We start from the raw sequence: 24,784 nt of genomic DNA, 5'->3' as shown, positions 1-24,784 counted from the left end.
TATTGCTTCACCACTAGATTTTATTAGCAGTAAGATCCAGTGACTCCTAACACGGGGTGAGGGTGAGCAGCACGTCCTCCCTCACAGTGTCTGAACTGCAGAATGTGAACCTGGGGAGAGAAAACAGCAATAGGTCACATCTTCCTGGCACTAGTTGGAGTGCTGAGCATGAGGACAGCCACTGCCCTCCTCCGTGTGGGTGGGGGGCGCACCCTGTGCCCCAGGCGGAACATTGAGGGAAGACTTCTTGAAGGACTGAGTTCTCCTTTTCGATTTTGTTTTGCAGTTGTGCAAGCAGCAGAGAGAGGAGCTGTCGATGGATGTGCCAAAGGACAAGAAGAGCTCCCTTGTTATGTCCTTAAAGCAGCTGCTGAACAGCTGGCACTTAACCAACGCAACCAAGAGCAGAGCCAACAGCACAAGAAATCAGCCCTGCCTGAAGCTCTGAAGGTCCTCATGGTGGCTAGCCATTCTTATTTTAATTCAGTAATTGAACTGAAAGGACCCATTTTTCTCATTAGACTAAACAATGTTTCAGATGTTTTGGAGCTAATTTCCTCTAATAAAATATGTTAGCATATGCAAAGTAACTGGCCCATACAAAGTGTTCAGAAAAAAATTACTTTCTCTTTATTGTAATTTCCCTTCCTGTGGTCTGATGGCTTCTCTTGTGTTTTGGGGTATTAAGTAAAATAAGAAGAACTTGAACCCAAGCACAGTAATATATCAACGGTCAAGTCTGATAACCCAAAGAGCTAAACTAATGAGTGGGTGGTGTGTAAGGTATTAACACACCGGACACAGGGATGATTCGTGCCCCGGGGGGATGGAGTGGGACACACTGTACTTTTGTATGAGATGTGTCTTTTTTCTCTGGCGACTTTTAAGACTTTATCTTTCTAACTTATTTTGAGTCATTTGATTTGATATGTGCTGGTGTTGTTTCCTTCATTTTTTGATTCATTGGTTTACAGTTTTCACCAAGTCTGATAATTATGGAGGCTTTATTTCTTAAAGTGTATTTTTTTCTGTGTTCTCCAAAGACAAATTCATTAGTGTTATAGATTTTCCCACAGGTCACTGATGTTCTCTGCCTATTAGAAGTTCTTTTTTCTTTCCATGTTTCATTTTTGATGCTTTCTCTTATGACTTCAACTTCACTAACCTTTATTTCTCCAATGTCTGAATTGTTGTTAATTGTCTTCAGGGTATTTTTCCAGTGAAATATTGTTTTTTCATACCTAGAAGTTCAATTTGGATCTTTCTCTCTATATGCAATGTCTCCTTTGACCTTTTTGAACAAAACAAAATAGATATTTCTCACTGCTTTACTTCTTTTTGCCTGCTGATTCTAACATCTGTGTCAGTGCTGACGTGGTGCCAATTCTTTGATTACTTTCCTCATTATAGATGTCTTGTCCTGCTTCTTTAGTTGGGAATCTTTGAGTTAATTTCAGATATTGTGGATTTTATCTTGTTAGCTCTGAATAACTATGTATCTCTATAAATCTTACTTAGCTTTGTTCTGAGATGCAGTTATTTGGAAACAGTTTGATCACATCAAGTGTTGCTGAATCTACACTAACCATTTCCCATAGGAAAGAAGACTGTCCTACATGGTCTACTCCATGACTCTTTCATTGTAACTTTTTCCAGTCTGGTTGGTGGAAACAAGCACTATTAGTGCAGGTCACTGGGCTGTGTCCTCCAATCCTTTCAAATGATTATTTCTTTGGCCATGGAGACTTTGCCCACACACATGAGCCGACCAGTACAGCGCAGGATACTCAAGGGATTTTCTAGAACTCTAGGATTTCCCCTCTAAAATCCTCTACTGTCTGGTTGGTTGCACCATAACGTCTAGTTGCCCTAGATTCACTGTTTTTTAACCTTGTCTTTTTTACTTCAAACGTGTCCACTGGACGTTGCCTGCATTCCTCCTGCCCAGGCCTCACCCCGGAAATTCAAGTCAGTGACCTGGGGCAGTGTTCAGGCTCCCCTTGTTTGTTTGTTTTTATCTATCGGGCATCAGTACCCTTTATTGATTAATATGCGGTGTCTCGAAAACTGTTGTTTCTTTTTTCAGAAAAAAATTTTTTGCCTGAATTCTTGGTTGCTTCCTCTGTGAAGGTGAATGTGGGATCTTCACTCCACCTTTGCCAGAAGAAGAAGTCCCTTCGTTGGGTTTTTAAGAGGACAAAATGGGCTGAGATCGAAGCATTGCTCTCTGTATCAGAGTTTGGCGCAACACTCACAACCTCTGGAACTAAAATTGATACTGTTGCGACCATCATCCGTTCACCCTTTCTGGTAGTTCACCTTGGAACCCACCCTTTGTCTAACACATTGCCCAGTCACGGTTAGAGGGAAGGACTGATCTCCTGGGTATCTGAATTCACTAAGAAGACCAGTGATATGGAGCACATGCTTCTGCTCCCCGAAAACTTAAACGAGTTCCTGACAATTTAAGTGGCAATTTGTTGAACCCATGAAGTTCGAGGGAGACACACACTGATGACATACACAGCAAAAGGTTCATCTTCTCAATGAATTTCTTTTCCCCTTAGGATCTCGTGAAGCCAGCTTCTCATTGTAACGATTAGCATCAGATAACACAACTCTGACTACAAATCTGTGAGGTTGCTTTTCTTAAAGTACTGCACTTTCTCCTAAAGACACAGAAGGCATTAGAAAGCAGGTGTGGCTGGGGCACAGGTGAAGCACGGTAGGAAGTTTAACTTAAAGGAGAATTTTAGGGGAAAATGGAGAACAGTACTTGAGCCTTCTCGGCCCTTTGGATTCTTATTACTTACACTCTCCCGTCGTTTCTTTCCACTCTGATGGTAGATGCTCCTACTTTGGGTAGTGTTGGGTTGATCACATTGTTATACCAGATAAATTTAACCTTCTGCAAGTCCCCAACATCCACATCGGAGTCAAACTCACTAGTATGAGTCTTTCCTGATTGGAGAGAGCCCCTGAGGAGATAAGAAAGTAACATACTTGAACATATCAAAACACACACATAACAAACATACATGTAAATACAAATGTACACATACATATATCTAAAAGCAGTTTATAATACATGTCTAGCCAAGATGATTAATAGAACATTTCTCATCCTAGTGCATTAAATAAGTCCACACATACACATTAACTCAGTGGTAGATTTTGCCACCGATGACTCATATTCCTTTCAGGTCATCTTCTTTATTAAAACTGCAAACATGTTTTAGTTACTATCCTTTCACAATTAATATTATTATTGTTTTATCACCATTCTCAGATTTTTGCAGGGAGAATAATTATTTACTATTGATAATTCAGATATTAGGCATCAAAGCAAACATTAAGAATTTTCTCAGGAAATAGAGAAAAAAATTTAGAAACTGCATTCTGAAATGTATTAAGGTACCAATCTGAAAGAATATATTTCTTTTTATTGTATGTGATAGCACTCTACTCCCATAGAATAAAGAATAAACAAACTCTTCTGTCGATAGCATACATCATACAGGCACAGCATTTTACCACTGCAGAAGCCTAGTGATACTTTACTCACTTGTAAATTTCATACTGCTTGGAGTTTCCTCCACTTCCAAACAAGGAAACTAAGATATGTCCTGTAACTGTCTTTCCAGAAAGCGTGACCGCTACCTGGTACCGCCAACCTTCAAGGGGGAGAAATTTGGCAAAATGTCAACTTGTAGAGGAGACCCACTTGAAACAGGTTAATAAGGACCCCACTAGCACAGAATTTGGAGTAATTTATATAGGGTGCTATTACTTCTATGTAATAGGTTAGACATTCCTTTACAACAGTGCTCAAAGGACAGGTACTGAGGAGTGGGGTGGGGGAGTGATGTCCAAAACCTGAAGTGTTTTTAAGTCAAAGGACCAAGTCGTATATTTTGCTTTCAATTTATTAATATAGTAACTTGCTCATAAATGTTCCAAGAACTTTATGCTAAAAGGTTGTGGAAAAATAGCAGAGTGTGACATTTTCATCAGTTTGTTTTATTCTCATCCATCACCAAATTTTAGAGTATTATCATGCTTTTGTCTAAATACTCTCTACTTATTTAAAAAATTCTCTATTTCAGTTTTTCATTGTCCTTGGAAATGAACCAATTTTGGCAACCGAAAGGCAGTTCCCTTGGTACTAGTCAACAGCAAAACTAAAAGCGCTAATATGAACCAAATTGAGGATGGGATAACATTGATCTTTATTTTTACAATATCCTTCACTCCAGTCACCTTTTCTTCCTCTCTTGCCCAGAAAAGAAACCCAGGAGTCTATTCTCAAGCCTCTTCATCCCTACGCCCTCCATTTCCCATGCCACCTGGAGCTTGCCATCCTAAATATCTCTTGAATCTGTCAACTGCTTTCCATCCTTCTCTGGAATTCCTTTCTTTTTGTACAAAGCCCCAACAATTCTGCTGAATATGACTGGAATTTTGACTGAATTCAAAGAGATTGGAACATAGGAAGTCTTCTGAATTCAGCCAGAATCAACTGTGAAGAAATTTATTCTTGTCCCATGGAAGCCCCACACTCTGCTCTGCTACCCAAATCAGCTGTCATTACCTGGAGCAGTCTCATGCAATTTACCACATCGTACAGAACATCAATTTCACACATTACCAATGGACATGATGAAACACATACACTTAGAAGTGAAGGTAAATAAAATGGAAACTTACGTGCAAAATTACTGGCATCCCCAGTGTTCAGATAAAATTTCTGACCCACTCCACTTGTTTTCCCAGCAAATCTATCAGCATAATGACCCATCTGTGGGCATCCTCCACTTGGACAGGGGAAACATTTGTTCTGGTAAAAACAAATGATGAATGAGAATGTTTTTTCTTTCAATAGTACATCATCTTTCCCTCTATGTGACAATTCAAATATTCTAAAGTGAATTCTGTTCAGATGGTAAAAGGGACTCCAGTAGTGTCTCAGCAAAGGTTAGCAGTGCATCTCATGATTCACAAGAATAAATCAGCAATCTCACTGTTGGGTAACGTAATAATAATAACCAGACAAGTGGGAGAATTTATGTGCATGTATTTTCTTTTCTCTTTTGCTTTTCTAAGTTGCCCTATTTGCCTGAAGGTATTCATCTGTCTGCAAGGTGTTTAGAATGCTCTTGCTTATTGATTAACTGATTGACTGTGGTCCTTAGGCTAGAACCCAGAGCTTCAAGAATGCTAGGCAAGCACTTTATCACTGAGTTGCATCCCAACCTTTGAACTTATTTTAGAAAAATTGCATAAGAAAGAATATCAGATGATCATCAGCTTCTGATGCCCATAGGAGTGTCAGAACAGCAGGCCCAAAGTCAGGCTTTTCTCAAAAAAAGAGAACAGTTTCCATTTTTTTTTAAAGCTTCTATTTAGCATATCAAGAACTGCATGTTCACATCTCAGAATTCTCCCCACCTGGAGAGAAAATGCTCTAGCTGGCCATTAAGGTTTAACCATGAAGTCAGAGTCTCGAGAACACAGATACATTATGGGACAATATCCTCTCTTCCTGGGCCAAGGGTTGGTGGTAAAAGGAATGGAGAGGGAAGAATAGAGTTGGAAAGACAAGCAGTTCCCATGTGGAGGGGAAAGCTACTCCACAGTAAAGGCAGGTGGTGGATTCCTGAATCAGTGGACCAGATGACACACGGCAGAGCCTCAGACTCAGCATCCTGCAAAAGCCAAGGGGAGACTGAGCCCCAAGGAAGAAGTGGCCAAAGTTGTGTGGAAAAAAGCTGATGGAAGTGTGACCCAGACTCCATTTTGGGCTGAGGTGACCACTTTATGAACTTGCTGACTTGACAAAAGAAAGTTATTTGCTGAGAAGGAAAATCCTGGTGACTGTAAAAACTAAACTTGTCCCTAAAAGTATGGTTTGATCTGAGTTCGTCCATGTCGGTAAAATGAGCTATAGAAATTAATTTATTCTCCAATCATAATTATTTACAAACAACCTATGTAAATCACTTAAACTTCCTTTTTTCTCCAACTTTAAAAGGACCCTTGAAACCCCTCTCCCTAATGGACACATCCTGTTTTCTACTGGAAACTGTGTTCCTCAAATTGCAATTTACTACCCCAAATAAATTCCCTTTCTTAACAGATCATCTGTGTCTCTTTGGATGACCTTTTCGTCAAAAGGTCAAAAGGATGACCTTTTCACCAAAGCCATGAGTAGACAAGCTCCAGACTGCATTTCTCGATGCCATGAGTGTGCCCATCAATAAGGCAGACAGGGACATGGGTCAGAATCCAAAAGGACCCAAGAGACATGCACCAGTGGACGTCCCACATCGTTTCCTCTGGGGTACACATGTTGACCACTGGCACCTCCACTACCAGGATTAGCTGCCCCACTGTCTCCTGGAGAGAAGTTTAGAAAGGGGGTCCAAAGGCAGAGAAATATACAAGACCGAGACCTTATTTTTATGAAAGTGCTGAGTGTTACCTAAAAGGTTTGTTTATACTATTGAATATGACCTTGTTTTAACTGAATGAGTCCTAAAGGTTTTTTGTTTGCTTTGTTTTATCTTTATTTGGGCATTGAAAGAGACAGAAATAGGAATTAAAACAAAGATTGAAGACGGGGATTTTCTTGTCTTACTGTATATTCTTACTGTATAGATACTATGAATAAAACATGTGACCCCTTTTGTATCATAAGCAGAAGGATAATTATTATGATTTTAGTTCAGGTTAAGTAATTAACATACATCAAAGTCGTTAACTTCTCCCACCAAATATGTTGAGTCTATCACTATTATTTACATTTATAGATGAAGAAACTACTTTAAGGAAGTATTTCGCACAGAGTCATTGAGTTATTTAATGGTGAAACTTGGATTTTGGTACTCTCTTAACTACTAGGTATGTCTCCTTGGTAATGAGGATACCACTTGAAATTTTCTTTATTGAATGGCATAAGTTAGAAATAATGATTTGAAAAAAAAATTATAGGGAGAAGAAAAGCCAATTTTGTGGAGAAAAAAAATGTACATTAGATATGTCATTTTCAAGAACACACATGAGAATCTAGTTTAGCTATCAAGAGAATCCCAAACAAGATGAAAGCTCAAAGAAATATTGAGTATTATGAAAATGCACAGAAATGTTCACATGCTGATAACTAAAGTTTAAAAGGTCAGCATTTAAGGAAAGTTTCCATGCAAGGAAAATGTATAGTTCAACAGTTTCCTATAAACACACCTCAGTTGTCCAGAGACTAGATTTTTTGTTGTCGTTGTAGTTGTTTAGGATTATTTCTATAACAAATTGGAGTATTTACCAGATACATAGAGAAGTGATAGGTAACAGGGTTACCGTGATTGAAATAAATTTCCAAGATTAAGAGAATAAAAACATAAACATTCTTTGAATGATGTCATTACAGTGAACCAAGTCAGTCATGAGAAGGACAGTCACAAATTTCTTTAAAAGAAATGTGGGTACTTACTGCAGAGAAATCACTGTAAGAGGCACAAGAAAATCCAGCAAAGCCAGTGGGGTTGACAATACTATCAGTATAGTACTTGTAGCTTCTTAAGTGATTACAGGCCACAAAGTCACGAGTTCCTGTGAAATCAGGCATGATCACACATCAGTGATGGATTTTATTTTTCCAAGTTACTGTCTTGAGCAGAACATAATTGTTGAATAGGTTTCTCTAATTAGTGTGAACTCATGTAGGTCATCCCACAAAATCATTTATGAAGTATATTTATGATTTGTGAAGCATTCAGAAATTAAGTTCTGTTTTAGGTTATAATAGTTAATGCCCCCTTGTTAAATGAAATGGAAAAATTGCTTGAGGAAAAAAAGATTGGTCCACATAGATATAAATGCCACTTAGTAATATATTCCCTGAATCAGATCCTTACACATTTGACTGCAAATGTACTTTGATTCCCACAGTCTCCTCATGCCCGCTTGTCCAAATGGGAACCTGTACTGTGGGGAGGCAGTTCAAAGCCCTTTGACATATGAAAATGTGACCCCTGTACAATTAGAAAGCAAAACAAAAGGCAGACTTCCCCCAATGAAAATTCCCTTGTACACATAATGATTTTACCTTCCCAGATTCCATCTATGTCAACAATCTGAGAGAGAACATTCTTCTGACATCCGGGCATTTCTTTTCCTCCATTTGGAAAGAAATCTAGATGACCCACAGTTTGGCTCATTCCTAATCCTGAAGAATTTTTAAAATAAGGGGATATTTTGGTTACTGTACAGACGCTGTAAAATGCTCTAATGTGTAGACTTAAAACCTTCTAGAAGAACAAGTGGAGCTCACCTAAGTTGGGAACCATGGGGGCAGAATCTGTGTGAATTGCATCTACAAATTTGGCATCACTGGGGTCCAGTCGAACTATTTCAGGTGTATCCTGAAAATATGGTTCCGCTGGATCCAACCCTAAAGTAAATAAAGGGTGTCATTAATTATGACATTATTCATGTGTGTTCACTTTTTTTTCACTAGTTACAGACCTGAGTGTAATCATGAGTCATGCATGGAAAGAGATAAACAAGTTCTTTCTGTTCTGTTTTCTTGTTTTTTGTTTGTTTTCCCATATTTTTTATTGGTGCGTTATAGTTGTATGTAATGATGGAATTTGTTGTTACATATTCATATATGCACACAATGTAACAATATAATAAACAAGTTCTTTCTTACCTTAGTGTTTTCAGAAGGGAAACCTGCTTCTTGTTTGCTAATTACTTTAAAGAGAATTTCCCCAGACTATAAACTTTGCCACTACTTATGAGTGCTTAGTTCCTAGGAGAAACTTGGTCACTAGCACAGTTACTATAAAAGAGGCAGACCTGGCAGACATGGAACCAAATGCTGTTCAGGCTGAGTCCCCACTAGATTGTATCTTCCATAGGACAAGAACCACAACTTTCCTGGCCATGGAGTCCATAGTCTGCTGTGGCACAGTGCATGGCTGAGTAGGCTGTGGTAAGTACTTACAAATGATGGGAAAGAATGTTCTGGAAGAACATCTTTGCAGAATATTAACAGAAATTTCAAATATTCCCATCAATCCAAATATAACCAACTTATGCACAGTATTAAAAAGAGAATCACCAGGTCAACAAAGATGTTGGGAGACTAAGAGGAAAGTGGTCTTTCCTCAGGAAATTTCAAAATAATCACATCCTATTTGTTTTAGGACTTGGGTATCCTACATGTGACCCACTGGCTAAGTGTAGCAAGTCTGGGGTTTGCAAAATAGTATTTGAAGTCTGTTAGCAGAACCAAAACTGGCAACCCAGGGCAGCCTGACTGTCTGCCCCAGTTCCCCCAGCTCTGAGGGTGATAAAATTTGGGCTTATTAACCATTGCTATGAAATGGAATACAATAAATTATACACATTTGAATTCTGTGGCTTTTATTTCCATATAGTTTATTATTTTCTGGTATCTATATTATTCATGGGATTTGGGTAAACACCGGTGAATAAGGTCTCTAGATGTTCTCAATTCTCATTTTAGGCACATGAAATATACTTGCATTTTAAAGAGGATACTGTAGACCAAGAGTCAATAAATTGCATGGCCTGATTTCTGATCATGTGGGCCATTCAGAAAGTCTGACAAGATAAAAAGGAAACGGCACCAAATTTCCCTCCCGTATTCCCTTTTAGATCCCAATAGACCACATGTAGTCTCATTTAGAAGATTTGCTTTTATGACCAACCTGTGATTCGTCCAATGACCCCATTGGTCCTCCTTCCAGCCTCCCCAGCAGCATGGGAACCCAGACTGTGGCCAATGACATGGACATTGGAAAGTGAATATCCAAACTGAGACTGTTGAAAAGTGGAGGAAACCAGACTATGTTATCCCAAAATATGTCTCTTTGTCATAAATATTTTTGAGCTGAAGGCATTTGAGAATCAACAGTTGCAGAAAGGACTATATGAACTGTCTTGTCTTACTTAGAGCAAGCCATAAAAGTTCCTATAAAAAGATGCATTTCCTATACAACACAAGAAGATGACCCTTGTCACAAGTAACTGAGAATTAGTGCTACAACAGACGTGTGTAAATAAATTTATGAAAATAAACCCTAATCCGATGCAATTAGATGTTCAAACAGTCCCTTGATGTCACTCAGACTGTAGCACAATTTTTTTGAGGAATTAAAAACAACTGCCCTTATCTTGCAAATAGAGTCTTTACTGAAGTAGAATGCATCTCTAGAAGTGATTCTAGTTTTACCAATACTCAAACCTCATCTGTTCATCTCAGGATGTTTGCAGATACTGTGAAAAGTCAGGACATTGGAAATGGGACTGTCCTGCACTAAAAGAGGGAAAAATTTAAATAGTAGTTTCCCTGGACTTTTAATAGGCAAATATAGAGAAGGAAAGGGATATTTTAAAAAGAGCTGCATACTCAGAAGTTGGCAATCGAAAGTTGATATTCCATCTGTAATTCTTTTAATTAAATCCTGCTTGTCTCATGGGAACTTTTCATGGGACTGAAACCCTTCTTCTCCAGTTGCTGCTAACTATATGTTCTGCCTCCTCTGCTTGCGTCCTTTCTTGTTGGCCTTACTTTTGACTATTTGAACAACAGGCAAATGAAAAATCTTAGGTCTTTCCTAGTAATAGTACTAAAAGTCTTTAGCCACGTCAACAGGTAAACTTAACTTGTCCCATCTGCAAAAAAAAAGAAACAAAAAGCAAAAGAAAAAATAACAAACATGGTTTGGATCCAACAGTCCTTCTTACAAAATGATGAGCTTCGTATTATCACACCTGTTTCATGGCTAAACATGTTAAATGAAAGTTGTGATGTCTTTGTTTTGCCTGCAGGTTTATGTTTACACATATGTTTATGGTTTTTTACAGAATATAAAATCCTTCAAAGAAAGTATATTCAAATTGGTTTTCAGATAAATGAATGCTTGTAAATTAAATATAGCTAAAACTGACAGATATAGGAATTTACCCAAATATTTTTTCAAGCTCATGTGACTTCAGTAATCTTGGATAAATAAAGCTAGTTTAATTTTGTTTTAATGAAAACAGAGTGTATTTCAGCAAAGTGCCCAGGTATTTAACTTCAGGGTTCTTGCTTTTGTGGTGCTCGCCTGACATGTCCTTGTGGTAAAAATGGTTGATTAAAAAATAGCTAAAGGGGATAACTCACTTTGTCTAATGCCTCATTTAATTTCGAGGAGTTAATTGTTAAATACAAGTAAATTAAGTAACATATAAGATGCAAATTTTAAAATGATATTTTTAACAATATATTTGGTAACCATAACTTTAAAGTTTTGTTAGTTAAATATGGATATTTATTAAATGTTTAGATTATTTCTGACTAAGATGAAACATTAAAACATTAATTACTGAATATGTGGTTTAATTTTGTCTATTTTTGGCTTCTTATTACAAAGAAATTAAAGATATTTGGTTCTATGAATAAGCTTAAAAATTGCACTTGGAGGAAGCACAATTTCTAGAAATCATAAATAGCACTAGTCTACAGAACTTGGTTCACAACTGCTAGGAATTAAAATTCTATCTCATAATAAATTAAAACTATCCAAAAAACCCACATCTAGGGCTGGGGTTGTGGTTCAGTGGTACAGCACTCTCCTGGCACGTGTAAGGCACTGGGTTCCATCCTCAGCACCACATAAAAATAAATAAAATAAAGGTATAGTGTCCATCTACAACTAAAAACAATTTTAAAAAACCATATCTGTATGCAAAGCTCACAAGGAAAACAAGATGTGTTTTGTTATTAAGGAAAAGAGTAATATTGTCTAATTTAAAGGTTATTTAAAGTTTCGGACTAACTAAAGAAAGGACTATTACAGATAGAATTGAATGATTATAAAAAGTTGAGAAGAGAGAGAGAGAGAGAGAGAGAGAGAGAGAGAGAGAAAGAGAAAGAGAGAGAGAGAAAGAGAGAGAATATCTTGTGTGGCCAAACTGACTAAAGTTGAGTACATTTATCATAAAGGTTTTAAAAATGAGTCTTAATATCAAAAGTATATCAATACAAAACTAAGAATTTAACCAGAATTTTCTTGTGGTAGTGATATAATAGTAATAAAAATTCTTCTTTAAATTCATCTGGGGGAGGAAGAAGAAAGAGATTCTGTATTTTCTCAAAATAATTTTCTGTGCTTTGCATTGTTTTTGGTAGAGCTTTGATTACTTAAGAAAACTGAAAAGAGGTAAAGTTTTTTTTCATAACAATATGACTTCCTGTACATGCCTTTTAAATATTTTGTTATCATTTTGGTTAAATGACTGGCTATCGTTTTATAATGACTTGTGATCCTGTTTATTTTTAAGTATTGTCAGTCTTTTGAAAATTTTTGCGAACTTCTCCAAATAAAATTCTAAATTAAGTCTTTTTGACTTGAAACTAATTTGGGGGATGTTCCAGAGGTCCCCTGCAATATCCAAAGATAGACAGTAAGCCAACTAGGGTTATTGGCATTAAATTACCTGGAAAACATTGGCATATAAGAAATGATGTTTCACCTTCTTTGCGTTAAATATGTATGGATGTATATATGGGGCTGCGGTTGTGGCTCACTGGCAGAGTGCTTGCCTAGCACCTATGAGGTACTGGGGTTGGTCCTCAATACCACATAAAAATAAATAAATAAAATAAAGGTATTAAGTCCATCTACAACTAAAAATACTTTTAAAATATGAATGGATATATTTTTAATATGTGTCCCAGAAGCTCTATGAAATTCCTAGAAATATGATATGTCTTGGTATAATGCTATCAATCACAATTTTGGTAAGTTAAAATGCTGCATATCACAACACTTGGAAATAACTGGATTTACATGTGAATTATTATTATGAACTCTCATCATATTTTAAACCATGGATCATTCTAAGTATTCAATTGTACCCAGACAGTTACTTTTTAGGCTGGTTCTTCTCTAACAGCATTTGCAATCAGTTACAATCCCAAATTTCTTTTTTTTTCAAGCGAATTCATGAAAGACTCTGACAAGTACTTATGAAAATAGGTTTCTGACAACTTAAAGAACACAACTTAAAGAACCATTAGAATGGGTAAAAATTTCAAGAACTCTAATAAAGAAAGTGATAGGTTCATGAAACCAGTAGGCTAATTCAACACCAAGCAGAGCATCAATTAATTATGTGGAACCAAACTAATGAAGGATTGTGATTTTTCAATGAGTTTTTTGTTTGAAAAATTACTGATTCTTTCTATATGTTGTTTTTCAAATTGATAAAAGAGAAGAAAACCTCAAAAAAATAAAAAGAAAGAAAAAATTATTTTAAGCTATCTAAAGATTACGGCAACTTGGTAAAATACATAAACAATTGAAACATTCATTTTTTCTCCCTACCTGATCCCTCCATGATTCAGAAACTGTTCATGTATTTTTGTATTTTTATGGCAGCATGATTCTTGGCACAAGTTCACTAGGAATCTGTTCACTGCAACAGGACAGACTTGGAAACTCTAGTCATATTATCAAGGCTTTGACTACAATGTCATATTTTTTAATATGACCAGACAGCTTTAAGTGACTGAGGTTGATTTTATGGAGCTAGTTAAAAAAAAAAAAAAAAAAAAAAAAAAAAAACCTGGAAATACTGCATTGGTTCCTTAAATACACAGTTCCCTTACAGTGTTTCTTGCTTTGTGATGAGTAAAGAATGTCTCTTCCTAACCAACCCAGGCACCTCTAGCTATTAGGGGAACCTTGAGGAGAAAAGAATCCATCAGTCACAATTTGCAGTTGAGTTCTTGGATTGGCTTCCTAGCCTCAAGAGGCTTTTAAGTGCCTAATCTGAAATTTCTTATCGAAAGTGTCAACAAAGAATTTTCAAAAAGAGTCAATCACTATTCTTGTTGCACTTATGTAAGTAATCATGCCAAGTTCGATGAGACTAAACTTATTTTGCAAATAAATCACTGTGATTATCTTTGGTAAATATGGTAAATATGATTATGTAGAGAAAACAAAACCGTGTAGTGCATGTATTATTAGATTCTAGCTCATTGTTTTGTTTTGTTTTTGAGATTTTATTATTTACCTGTAAATTGGACTAAATCCTGAATTATTTTGGTTTCCTCCGGTATCTGGCTACAAATCCCCAAACTAATATTTCCAATTTTCTCCTGTCTTTCTGACTAGGAATCACTAAAAACAAAATAAATAGAAATGCTTTTGTTTGTCTTCCTGAAGAAGAAACTGGTTGACATTCAAACTGTAAATAATTTTTTAAAAAATGTCCTATTGCTACTACCTGCCCCTGGTCCACTGAAGACATTTCGAGCTCAGTATCTAAACATGTTCTCCTCTGGCTTTCCTCCTGAACCAGAGACTAATTTATAGACTACTCCTATCATTGGTCTTTATTTTTCTTCTGTTTCTGTAGAAATGCCTCTTATTTATGACCTGTATGCTTGCACCCCATAGAGACCTAAAGTTAACGAGATCCTACATTCAGTTCAGTACCAGCTCCTAAAAATGAAACACGATTCTTTCATATTTAATTGAATTGGTCTATTTTTAGGACTAAGAGACTAATTCAGTTAGATATGGGATGTTGTACTCAAATTTGGTCTTTTCTGCTTACTCCAGTCTGTTTTTCTCTCCCTTTACCCATCTCTGATATCAGAACCCCTAATCCAAATCTCTGAAAAGCTACCAAGTTGGCTCTTGCCGTGTAAAACATTCTGAAAATGAAGCCTCAAATGAAGACTAGAAAAAACCAGAAGGGTGCCCTACCACATGCCTCCTTGGCATAAATATTTTTGAGCCGAAGGTCCCAGAGAAGCAGTTGCAGGAAGGGCTGTCTGAACTGCTTTGTCTTTCCTATAGGAAAACATACAAGGTTCTGGAAGAGAGTTGCCTTCCTTGAACCAACATGAGAAGTTCTCTTGTCACCAGCGTCTGAGAGTTGATGCTGCAATGGATAAATACACTTACAGAAACAACCCTTTCCTCCACTAGTTTACGTCCCTTTGTATACCTCTTACTAATTCCACTGGAATTTACTAGCCCTCACCCACACTCCTTTGTCTTGTCATTTCTTCAAAAAAAATTGTCTCTTTGTCCAAAACATGTAAATATTCTGGGCTGTCACCATCTTGTGTGTGTTCCCAGGTACATAGAAAAATTAACAAAAACTGTATGCTTTTCCCCTGTTAATCTATTTTTGTGTGTTAACATGGTTCCTGATCCAACCTAAGATCCCAAATAAGAGCAAAGATGGGCAGAGGAGGTCCACAGCCTCTAAAGAAAATCTCTTTGGAATGTTTTCAAGTATTGCAGAATTCAAGGTAGGGACCACCGGAACAAACTCCAAAGCCTGATGTTTTAAGAAACACTGTCCCTTCAGAGTAAGTGATTTCATGGTTTTTGCCCACAACTATAATGAAAAATAAAAATGAGTTTAAACTTTTAAGCTGATGGAAAAAGGCCTCTATTTATCCTATTGCTATATAGAGAGGACCTTGAAAGGCATGGGTTGTTAGGCAGAGTTGATGGAGCAAGGATTTAGAACAGAAAATCATCATGAAAGCAGTTGCTTAACTATATTCACACTTAACATTTTATATGTTTTAGGCTACCTAATCAGGTTAGGTTGTTACCCCATCATGCCTCTCTTTAAAAAAGAAAAAAACTAGTTTAATCTCAAAGCTGACATTGTCATGTATACTTAGTAATAACAAAACTAAAACAAATACTGGTGGAATTCATTAGAAATAATTTGCATAATTGCTTGAATAAATTTACTTACAAAAAAAGCAAAAACTAGTTTATGTACCTAAAGAGGTTTGTTGACAACACCCAAATCTAAATTTCTTTTCATTTTTCTTTTTAACTAATGGGAAAGCCATATCTCAGCAGAAAAAAAAAGTCTGTCAATTATCATAATTAATTTAGGATTTGGCATGAGAAAGGACGTTTTAGACAATACCTTAGAAGCACAGGAATCAAAAGCAGAAATGTCCAAATGGGATTACATGGGAGAAAATATTTGTAGAAGTATACATCTGACAAAGGTTTGCTATCCAGAAGATACTCAAGCAACACAGCAGACATAAAAAAGGGGAAAAATCTGATGTAAAAAAGGGCAATAGACCTAAAGAGATATTTCTCGAAAGATGACACACAAATGATCAACAGAAATATATTTTTTTAAATGCTCAACATCATTAGTCATCAGGGTGATGCAAATCAAAGCAATAATGAGCTATCACCTCATTCCAGTAAGAATGGACAGTACCGAAAAGACAAAAGATAACAAGTGCTGGCAAGGATGTGCAGGAAAGGGTGCCTTTGCACACCGTTGCTGGAAGGTTAATCAGTACAGACATGGTGGAAAACAGCAAAAATGTTCCTTCATATGATCCAATAATCCCACCACTCCGCACATAAGCAAAGGATATGCAACCGAAATTGGTATAATTGAGACATCTGCACTACATGTTTATTCCAGCACTATTCACTATTCACTATATTCACTATTCACTATTCACCCAGGAAACAACCTGGGTGTCCATCAACTGACGAATGGATTAAGAAAGGGTGAGCATAAACACAGTGGGATGCTATTCAGTGATGAAAAAGATGAGATCCTGTCATTTGGATGGAACTGGAGATCAGTATATTAAATGAAATAAACCAGTCACAGAAAGAAAAGTATCACATGACTTCCAGATGTGGCATATAGAGAAGTTGATCTCAGAAGTTGAGAGGAGGAGGATGGTTACTGGGGGCTGGAAAGAGTAGCAGGGAGAGAGGGGGAAATTCTGGTCCCCAGGTCCTAAGTCATAGGTATAAGACCTTCTGGTAGGGTGAATATACATAATAATGTGCTCATAAATTTTAAAAAGCTAGAAGAAATTATTTTGAACCATACAAAAAAGGAAATGATTGATGAGCTATATGTTCGCTCTGTTTTGAACACAACACAATGTATATATGTATCAAAATATCACAAGGTGATCTGTAGATATGTACAATTTTTGTTTTTCTGTATCAGTTAAAAAATAAATTTAAACAAGAAATTTGGCATATCTACAATTTTCTTTTGGAAAGAGAACCCAGAAAGCAATGTGAATGAGTTTTTAAATAATCTGGAAGTAGTTACCTGAAGAGTATCAATGAAGTAGGCCACTTCTGCCCCCACAACTCGGACATTCTGGGTGGCCTGAGTATATCCGGTCCGGGAGCCGCCTTTCCAGTCCACGCAGATGCAGTTCACACTTTCCACCTGGAGCATGTTCTGATGCAAGAGGCACAAGAAACAGGCAACGTAATTCAAGACCATTATTATTTGCTTATTAACACATTTGAGGACCAGGACAAATTCCCCCCCGATCTGTACAGTATCATGTCACTTTTAACTTCAAAATTATGAGCAAAAGGCCAAGTCTGTAAAGGATAAGAAATCCCTCCTAAAGCTTAAGACTGGCTCCAGACTGGAAGTGTGGCCATCGAGGGAGCTGGTTTCTTGGGATTTCTGCTGCAACGGAAGCATAGATTGACAACTGATTCAGACCACAGTATCAGACAATGTAGATTGGGTCATCTCATTAGAACATCCCGAATGCCATAATACTACATTGTCCCTTGCTAGAGCGCCCCTGAGGACATTGCCTGTTTCTCACTGCTGCATGCTCAGTACCCTGAACAGTTCCTGGCACAGAATAGGTGCTCAATAAGCATTTACTGAATGAGTGGAGAGACAGGCAGGACCCCATAACCCTTAATACATATGTTGAAGGTAAAGGAGTAGGCTTTTTCATGATGAAAAGACTAATCATATGTTTGGATGAGGGAATTTCTTTGCACATCACTGACGTTATTTCACCTAAAACATAGCCTGCCAGGTACCTACTGGAGCACAATTATGGTTTCATGCAGAGTAGTTCTGGTAGAAATCGTTTGAGTGCGTGTTTTTGTATATTCCCAACTTTCTCCAAAGAATTTAAGAATAATGAAGCAACCTTTGAAATCATCTCTCAACTCTTGCTTTATAGAAGGAAAAAATCCAAAGGAGGAAACCAATTTACTAATGCCATGGTAAACTCGGATAAAGTCTAGGTTGGAATCCAGGGCTTTTACCATCAATTTTAATCCACTAATTATTTTTTATCATTATGTAACATTATTGCCAAAGTCAAATCAAATAAAAAAAGAAACAATAATTTGTTCTGGGAATCTTAGAAAAAAAATGAATAGTCAATCTTAAATTATATTCCCTTTCAGTTAAGAATCACATATATTTTTTTCTTTGCTGTTTAAAGTATTTTAGAAGGCAGGCTGTGGTTTTACAGATTGCTTCTAAAGGTAAGAGGTGAATGGACTCTAGTGTGCTCCTCTGTCTCCATGATTACCTAATGCTCGGAGTTGACTCTGTTCTGCCTTTGGGGTCAAAGACAGGTGGGAAGTCAAATGGGCCTAGGAAGACCTTTGTGTCTTCTTGACACTTTGGAGGAAATGACCACAGCTTTGTGTCACAGGTGCCACAGAAACTTAGTTTAAAAAAAAAAAAAAAGAAGAAATATGCAAATAAATGAATCAACGTTCCTCAGACACTAGCAGTGACTATGAAAACTTTTTCTATTTGGCTGCCTTTTCAATCTTTGTTATCTGGCAACGGAGCCAAAAGCAAAGTAAAGAAAACAGGATCCCTTCTGCTGAAACAACAGAAGACAAAAATGAAAACTCACTGGTTTTTTCAAGACAATGCTACCAGAGATGAGTGGGACCAGTGAAGATGGAAGGGAAAGCGTTAGTTTGGGTAAAAGAGAGTTCTTTAGCTCTTCCTGAGAAGATTAAAAGTTAATGAGCACACAGCGGGGTGCATCTGCTAGACAACTTCCGTTGCTTGAGTTCCTAGCACCCCTGGAATTGTTATTAAATAACCACTTTCTGGAGCCACCAAATGCCTGCCCACATTACTGCCCCTGGCTGTCACAGGACCCCAGTCACCACCACCACCTCCTGCGCCTCCCTTGGGAACTGAGGCTCTGCAGGGGTCACAGGATCCTCCAGGGTGGTAAGGACCAGTATTTGTCCTCCGTGGTTGGGGCCAGTGTCTTACCTGCCCCTGAGACAAGCTTCCCTTCAGAGTTTAGCAGGCCTCACCTTGCACATGTTGGCCAGCCAGCTTTCTTCTCCCTTGTCTGTGAACCCATGAATGATGAAGCGGGTTTTTCGATTTGTTTTGAAATTGGAGCTCCTGATGCTGGAAGCGTCTGCAGTGATTTGCTGTTTGGGGAAAAAAAGTGTTTCAGGTCAAGTTTCTTTTAGCATCCTCTAGACCACTCATATGAGGGATCCTCGGGAGTACAGGTCACCCAGGACAGCCACGCTATTCACAATCATCCCCGAGTTGTTACTTTAAAGGCATCACAAAATTTTTTTTAGTGGTTTAATTTGGGATAAAATGTCTGCTATGATATCAGTGATAAGGTCTTATCTCCACATAATGGAGGGCTTTTTGTGTGTGCATGAATGTCCATGTGTGTGCATTTGTATGAATGTATATGTACATGCATGCATATATGATACATGTAATTCTCCCATTTGTATATATGCTATGGGTATAAATATGTGCATTATACATATAAAATACTGGGAGATTTCATAGATATATACAATAACAGGAGATTATATGACTGTGTAACATGAGATTTTAAATCATATATAATGACTTTTATGTATGATATACATATATATAAGATATGTATGGGATATACATTTACGTATAATGTGTATGTATATCTTATTTTTGTCCATTCTTACTGCTATGATAATTTTATAAACAATAGAAGTTTATTCGTCTCCTGGTTATATAAGCTGGGATGCCCAAGAACATGGCATGGGCCTTGGTGCTGTCTTCCCTTGTTGGACTTTGAATTGGCAAGTGAGCACGTGAGGCAGAAAACTGGACTGCTCTTACCTGGAATCTACTACTATGAGAACTATGTTCATCCATTTTTGAAGATGAAGCCCTCATGGCCTAATCACTTCTTCTTCTTCTTCTTTTTAATGGTCCCTCTTCTTAATATCATCATGATGGCAAATAAATTTTGACATGAGTTTTGGAAGAGTCATTCAAACCATAGTACCCACCCCCATATTTAGAATATTTGCTAAGGTATCAGAGAAGTAATACAAAGTCATTATGAAGTTAATGGGCCATTTATAAAGTTAAATAAAATAAAACTTATGCTTATTTCCCTGAAAGTCGACAGAGATGCTCATTTCACCATCTAATTCTCCTTAGAAGATTTGAATATTCAGTATCTGCTGTGATTTGAATATCCCCTTCAAAATGTTGATATTTAATTGCCATTGTGATGATGTTCAAAGTGGGACTTTTAAGAGATGTCATGAGGGTTCTGCCTTTAGGAGCAGATGAATGCCATTATTGTGGAAATGGTTACTGTGGGAGTGGGCTCCTCATAAAAGGAGAAGTTCAGTCTTTACCATTCTCTCTCTCTCTCTCTCTCTCTCTCTCTCTCTCTCTCTCTCTCTCTCTCTCTCTCTCTCTCAACATGTTCTCTAGCCATGTGAAACCTTCTTCTATCTAATGGCACAACAATAAGATCTTTGCAAGATGCAGATTCTTGATCTTGGACTTCCTGCCTTCAGAACCTTCTATTTTTTAAATAATTTACCCATTCCATGGTATCCTATTACAGCACCAGGAATTAGGCTAAATAAAACAGGAAATTGGTGCCAGGAGTGGGGTTATTGTTATAAAAATTCCTGAAAAATGTGTAGGCTGGTTTGGAACTTAGTAATGGGTAGAGGCTGAAATAATTGGAAGGATCAGGCTAGAAAAAGCTTGTTCTACATTAATAGAGCTTGAACAATGGTACTGGTGAACATTCTGCAGAAGAGAACAGCTACGGGGGAAGTCAGAATCTTCTTAAAGGTTGTGTGAGTGGTCAGGACCAGACTGTTGAGAGAAGTATGTACAATAAAGTTCATTCTGATCAGGTCTCAGGTGGAAATGAGGGTCAGGTAATAGAAACTTGTGTAAAGGCCATCCTTATTATAAGTTGCAAAAACCTTGACTGAACTGTATCCATGTCCTAGGACTTTATGGAATGCAGAACTTAAGGGCAGTAAATAGAATATTTGGCAGATGAAATATCTAAGAAGAAAATCAATCAGGCTGCTACAGGACTGCTTTTAACTTCTATATAGAATGAGGAGCCACAAGGAAGAAGTGGCCAAAGCTGAAATTCATAATTAAAAAGGAAGTCAGACAAATTCAGAAAATTTGCATACTGGGCATGAAGAGAGTAAAAAGGGGTCATTAGAAGAGCAAAAGAAGTATATAACCAAGTGACCATTTTTTTCTGAGAAGATTACTATGGAGAGAAGAGAACCAGGTCTGATGCTTCAGGACAATGGGAAATGGTCCCCAAGGCATTGCTCAGATCTTTGAAGCTGTTTCTATCACCATAACTCTATGGGGCAAATGGTTTGGGGTAGTTCTGGGGTGCCCTTCGTGGGCCGGGTGCCCTTCGTGGGCCGGCTGCCCAGTGCTGCCTCAGGTCTCTGTTCCCCCATTCTACCCCACTGCTCCTCGGCCTTCCCAGCCAGGGTTCAAGCAGGCCCAGGTGTGGTTCAGGTCACCTTTATGGAGGGCACCTGCAGTGAACTTTGGTGGTGTCCATGTGATGTTAAGTCTTCAGGCTTACAGCATACAAGGTCTCTGAGGGCATGTGCCTCCACTGGATGGCCTGGGGGCCCATGCAAAAACAATGTCACTGGGGTGGAACCACCACAGAGAACCACCCCCCCCAGGGTAATGCCTAGTGGAGCTGTGGGGGTGGGGGAGTCCCAGGGACCTCAGCACTGCAGAGCTCCCGGGGTGCAATAACAGCCTGCAAGGGCAGTGGTCTATGAGAGCATGAAACAAGCCCAGCAAATCATGGGGTGGGGCAGTCCAAGCTCTGGAGGCCCAGCTATACCCCTGTGTGCAGGGGGTGGCACTTGGAGTGAAAGACTAGAGTCTCAAGGCAATGTTATCCTCACTAGAAGATTTGGACCTACTGGGGGGCTGTTCCTTCTTTTCCTTGCTTATTTTTGACTTGGAACAGGATGTCTATCTTAGGCCTGTCCCACCAATATATTTTGGAAATAGAGAAGTTTGGATTTCACAGGCTGGTAGCTTAAGGGAATTTGCCTCAGGATGAATCAGGATGAGCCTTGAGTCTCACCCATGTCTATTTAGTCTGAACTTTGGATGTTTGAGTTGAAGCAGGAATAAGCTAAGACATTTAAGGCTACAGGAAGGAATGTATTTTGCATGAGAGAAGAACATGAATTTGGGGGGAGTCAGAGAGGGAACAGAATGGTTTGAATGTCCCTTCTGAAATGGATGTTTAAATTTAATTTGCTTGGGATTATATTGAGAGGTGGTTAGTCAGGAGGCCTCCGCTGTCACAAATGCATTACCATGGTTGTGGCAAGAGTGGAGAATTGCAGGAGCATAGAAAGCACAGGTTCGTCCCACTCTTCCTTCCGTCTCTCGTCCCCTCTCTCACTATGTGATGCCATTTGCTACATTGTGATACACCAGGAAAGCCCCCTCCAATCTCCACATTCAACCTCTGACTTCCCTGCCTCTGGTACTGAAGCAGACCAGAGACCCCCCACCCAGAATACCCTTACCACAATTAAGCAGAAACCCCCATCACATTTGTAACATAGAAGTTCCTCTCTCTGTCAGAAAGCTTTTTACATAGGATATCAGGTAGGAAAAAAACAACAACAACAACAACACTTCTGCAGAAGGCATTATGGATTGTCAGTTCCTCTTTTTTGTAAATGCCAGATTTACGGAAAGAAAAAAAAAACTTGTAAAATCTCTGTCTAGTCTTAAAAAAAAAATGGAACAAAAAGCACTTGTAATGTAAATCTTCAAGTCCCTTCCATTGGGTAAAAAGGTCAAAGAATTTCCAGACTCTTGGTCTAGAGAATGTTTAAGGTAATAGTCCTCTGGACCCTGTAGACCATAAACCTGCTTCCTGAAAATTCCCTGGGTATCCAACTTCTTCTGTCCTACATCAGTACTGGGAGCCAAATAAATATCAAGTTGGTGACACAGTTTACCCAGTCTGTTAAACTATTCTGTCACAGAAACAGAGAATGGGTGAAGAGATAGCCTCACAACATAAAAGAAATGGAAGAGAGTGCTGCCAAGATAGGATTCTTACCTGATAGCTGTCTGGATTCTCGTTTGTGTACAGGAGGAAGCGGGTGTTGACAGTTTTGGGATCCCAGGGCAACATTTTCAGGGGTCTTTCCAAGGTCCCTCCCCATGGGGAGTCATCGCTGAAGCAGCCGAGTCTGTCATAGCAAACTTCTTTTCCTGAACCACCCAGAAGAGTTTCAAGGATATTAGTTGAACCAGAATGCTGTCGTCAATAGTGTCTCAACCAAAATATGAGTCAGACTACATTTCATGGCACACGGTCGCCCTCCATTCTCCCAAGCACCCTCCAACTCACACTCTCACAAAGCAGCTTCAGAAGAAGATGCCTCTCTGGCAGACAGGCTGCTGCTCCTCCCTGCTGCCTCAGGGGACCACCTCACAGTCCTGTGTCTCTGCTCAGTCCCAGGCAGGGACTCACTTGAACTTCTCGACCCAGATGTCATCCTTGGGCCACTGGTGCCCAGGAATGGAGCGGCCTGTGTCCTAACTGTGGTGGCAGTGGACATGTGTTGAGGCTCTTGTCTCCCAGGGGCAGCCCTGTGGCTTTGCACTTTGGGTGTGAGGTCAGGTTTCAGGCAAGGGCCTGAACTCCATATCTCCACCTTGAATGAGCATGTCAGTTTCTGACCTAGATTTGAGGACCACTGTGGGTTCCTGTGATGAAGAAGGTATTCAGAAACAATCAACATGCATGATTTCACCCAATTGGTTGGCATGCTACTGCATAGAGGGACAACTCCAGGAAGGGCTCCGGAGGAGAAGTGCACATGAAGAGCAGGAGTAAGAGTGCAGCTGTCTCGGGGACTGCGTCCCTCGACATCTTCCCATGGGCCAGTTGCTGGGCACGATGGTCCACTCATCTTACCTAAGTGTCTCGGTCAGCCAAGGAGAGGGGTGACGTCATTTCCCCACTTCACAGACAAAGACCCTGAAGCACAGAGGGGCTCAGGATTTTGCTCAGGGTCATTGAGTTGTAGGAAACTGAATCAGTGTTCAGACCCTTCTGTTGAACCCAAGCTAGGGCTGCTAGACTCACAGATGAAAATTACAAGTCAAACTTGAACTTTGGTTAAACAGGAAAATTTTTATATAAATATGTCAGTGATTCACTCTTTGGATTATTTCTCGCTTTTCTCAAATGCAGCATTAGATGGACATTGTAGATTTGATCTGGCAAAACTACTTCAAGATCTTGAGCTCTTAATCCTGCACCTTGCTCATTTTACTCCTGGTCCCCTTCATGCCTTGAATTCAGCCCTCAAGGCCTCTGGAGAAGACCAAGCAGCGAGACTCTCCAAGTCCAGCCCAGTGTCTTTTCTTACCTGCTACTGCTCCCAGCAGCAGGGCCAGCGACCACAGCAGCAGCATCTGCATAAAGACAAAAACGAAGCTGAGTCTGGCAGAATGAGGTTGGAAAGATCACTTCCATCTCTGGAGAACATGGTGGGATCTGTGAAATCTGATAAATTAGCCTGGAAAGCACGTTCCCCACTCACCGTGGCAGATCCGGCAGGTTCCACGGACA

The 24,784-nt window shown here is 38.8% G+C and overlaps 1 protein-coding gene across 2 annotated transcripts; it reads right to left on the bottom strand.

Moving 5' to 3' along the window:
* On the bottom strand, window positions 1-24,784 carry LOC124985071 (pancreatic triacylglycerol lipase-like). Of its 2 annotated transcripts, XM_047553444.1 has the most exons (13): window positions 24,756-24,784; window positions 24,582-24,627; window positions 23,261-23,415; window positions 19,167-19,289; window positions 17,164-17,298; window positions 9,735-9,846; window positions 8,327-8,446; window positions 8,102-8,221; window positions 7,487-7,605; window positions 4,708-4,837; window positions 3,566-3,674; window positions 2,814-2,978; window positions 1-110 (listed from the first exon to the last, which is right to left on the bottom strand). In XM_047553444.1, exons 2-13 carry the CDS (start codon window positions 24,625-24,627, stop codon window positions 47-49), a joined length of 1,398 nt encoding a protein of 465 aa, XP_047409400.1. In that variant the 5' UTR covers window positions 24,756-24,784; the 3' UTR covers window positions 1-46. The 2 variants fall into 2 exon arrangements, with proteins under 2 accessions (XP_047409400.1, XP_047409399.1); XM_047553443.1 differs by lacking the exon at window positions 24,756-24,784 and having other exon boundaries at window positions 24,582-24,633.

This window comes from Sciurus carolinensis, chromosome 5, assembly GCF_902686445.1.
Source record: "Sciurus carolinensis chromosome 5, mSciCar1.2, whole genome shotgun sequence".
Taxonomy (NCBI): domain Eukaryota; kingdom Metazoa; phylum Chordata; class Mammalia; order Rodentia; family Sciuridae; genus Sciurus; species Sciurus carolinensis.
Note: the sequence above shows the minus strand (reverse complement) of the source record. Positions and strands in the feature narration are given on the sequence as shown.